Source organism: Nilaparvata lugens, chromosome 9 (genome assembly GCF_014356525.2).
Source record: "Nilaparvata lugens isolate BPH chromosome 9, ASM1435652v1, whole genome shotgun sequence".
Taxonomy (NCBI): Eukaryota; Metazoa; Arthropoda; class Insecta; order Hemiptera; family Delphacidae; genus Nilaparvata; species Nilaparvata lugens.
This window is the reverse complement of record NC_052512.1, coordinates 22,609,744-22,612,326: the sequence shown is the minus strand read 5'-3', so window position 1 is coordinate 22,612,326 and position 2,583 is coordinate 22,609,744. Positions and strand designations below refer to the sequence as shown.

General features: G+C 42.6%; 1 protein-coding gene across 1 annotated transcript in view; it reads left to right on the top strand.

The window, feature by feature from the left end:
• Nucleotides 1-1,119, top strand: part of LOC111050391 — a 4,068-nt gene extending 2,949 nt beyond the window's left edge. The window contains exon 4 of the mRNA XM_039435282.1: nucleotides 1,016-1,119. Within this exon, the coding sequence (XP_039291216.1) occupies nucleotides 1,016-1,119 (104 nt within the window). The remainder of the gene's footprint in view (nucleotides 1-1,015) is intronic.
• Nucleotides 1,120-2,583: the final 1,464 nt, after the last annotated feature.

Below are 2,583 nucleotides of genomic sequence, written 5' to 3'. Positions count from 1 at the left end.
GAACTTGAGGTCATAGCGATATGATAAACTAGTTTGGTATCATGCTGTGTGCAAAAAGTTGTAGGCTATAATCATGACTTTCAAGATGCTGAAGGTTGTAACAGCCCAACATCATGGTTCAATTAACTCGAAAACATCCTGTTATGATGAACTTGAGGTCATCATTGCCATTCAAGATGCTGACATCACGGTCTGATGAACTTGTTGCCTATATGATGCTAATTAACAAGCTCATATCTCCAGTATGGATAAGGCAGTAATAGTACAAGAGCTGCACAAGCAAGCTCGTCGGAATTTTTGGACAAGAAAGGTTACAATCAAAGGTCTTAATGACCTCTATCAGGCTGACCTAGTTGAGATGATACCATATGCTCGACAGAACAAAGGTTACAAGTACATTATTACGATTATAAATTGTCTCAGTAAGCTGGTATAGCATTTGCTATACCAATTAGGAATAAGTCAGCGAATGATATTGTTGAAACTATGCAGCCTATATTTCAACAGCATCCAATGGTAAATCTGCAGACTGATGATGGGGAAGAGTGGTTTAATACAAAATTTCGACAACTTGTGCAACATTATAATGTGAATCATTACTTGACTAGATCAGAGAAGAAGGCGTCTATAGTAGAACGTTTCAACAGAACGCTTAAACAGTTAATGTGGATCAAGTTTACTGAGCAAGGAACCTATAGCTGGAGAGACATGCTATCCTCACTTCTCAAAGAGTATAATTCCAAGATCCATCAAACAATTGGTATGCGACCAGCAGATGTGGAAAAGAAGCATGAGAGAGCACTACTTAACCATCTTAGTAAAGAGCATCAATCATATCGAGAAGAGTTGCAGAAGAAGAATGCAAAGTGTACAGGTAGGTTCTATCCAGATCCTCATCAGGATATTGTGCCTGGTGACAAGGTTAGAATAAGCAAGTAAAGAAAGACTTTCAACTAAGGATACCTAGCAAATTGGACAAATGAACTGTTTACAGTAGCATGTGTACGTCCTACAGTGCCTGTAACATATGAATTGGAAGACCATAGAGGTGAAGCCATTCAAGGAGGGTTCTACTCTGAAGAAATTGTGAAGACAAAAGTGCCCAGCGTCTTTGATTAACCTGACTAGACCCTGGTGCATCATCGTTAGGACCAGGAAAGGTAAGAGGATCCCGAGTAAGGCTCAGGGAGGCCTTTCTCGACCTCGAGACACGATCCTGACCACAGGAAACAGCCGGTGCCCGAGGCTAGCGACCCGGTGACCGACAGTGACACTGTGTGTAAGGGACCTCCTACCTTGCTCTTTCCAACAGGAAAAGCAAGAGGATCTCAAGAAAGGCTTGGGAAGGTCTTTCTCGACCCCGAGACACAATCCTAGTTGCGGGAAATAGCTGGTGCCCGAGGTTAGGGACCTGGTGACCAACAGCAACGCCAAGTGTAAGGGACCCCCTACCTTGCTATTTCTAACAGGAAAAGCAAGAGGACCTCGAAAAAGGCTTGTGAAGGCCTCTCTCGACCCCGAGACACGATCCTAGTCGCAGGAAATAGCCGGTGCCCGAGGCTAGGGACCCGGTGACCAGTAGTGACGCCTGGTGCAAGGGCTCTCATACCTTGCTATTTCGTCCAAGAATAGCAAGAGGACCTTGAGTAAGGCTCGGGAAGGCCTTTCTCGACACCAAGACACGATCCTGGCCCCAGGAAATAGCTGGTGCCCGAGGTTAGGGACCTGGTGACCAGTTGTGACGCCCGGTGCAAGGGCTCCCATACCTTGCTATTTCGTCCTAGGCTCACTCACTCACTCGCAGAACTGAAAATCTACCGGTCCAAAAACGTTCAAATTTGGTAGGTATGTTCAGTTGGCCCTTTAGAGGCGCACTAAGAAATCTTTTGGCGATATTTCAACTCTAAGGGTGGTTTTTAAGGGTTTTAAGTTCATCTTTCAGCATGTATATTCTTCTTATTCCAATATCTTAAAATTATAATTGAAATGTCAATACCATATGTTAATATAGAACTATAATCTAGAGAGAGTACCTCTTCCAAACAGTTGTTCTGGTAACTAAATTAAAGATTTTGTCAGGTTGGCATTAAGTTGAGTTGACTTTGTTAGGTTGGCACCAAGTTGGAGATTGAAATGCATTATCCAGAAATGCTTTATCCAGGACCTTCTAAATACCAATCTATCCAATGCCCCTTAAATACCTATTAAGGAGGTCCTGATTTTTCGCTGAAAAATTGATTGGGTACTGCTACTTCAATCAGAGCTATTCTTGGGAATATAAATATTACTAGCCGACAGGCTCGCTTCGCTTGCCATATCCGTTTGGCCGGACGTTTAGTCTGGACCCCCGACTGGATCGTCCTAACATATGATAAAAATATGACATAACATTTCAAATTTGGTAGATGTGTTCAGTTGGCCCTTTAGAGGCGTATCTTTCCAAAGATACACCCAAAATCTACAGTTTTTAGCGTTTTCTCAGCTTTATGGATAACAAATAAACAGAAAATGTTCAAATTTACTACAGAAGCTCAGCTGGGGTGCAATAATGTTGTGTTAGAAGGAATTTGAAATAACGCCAAA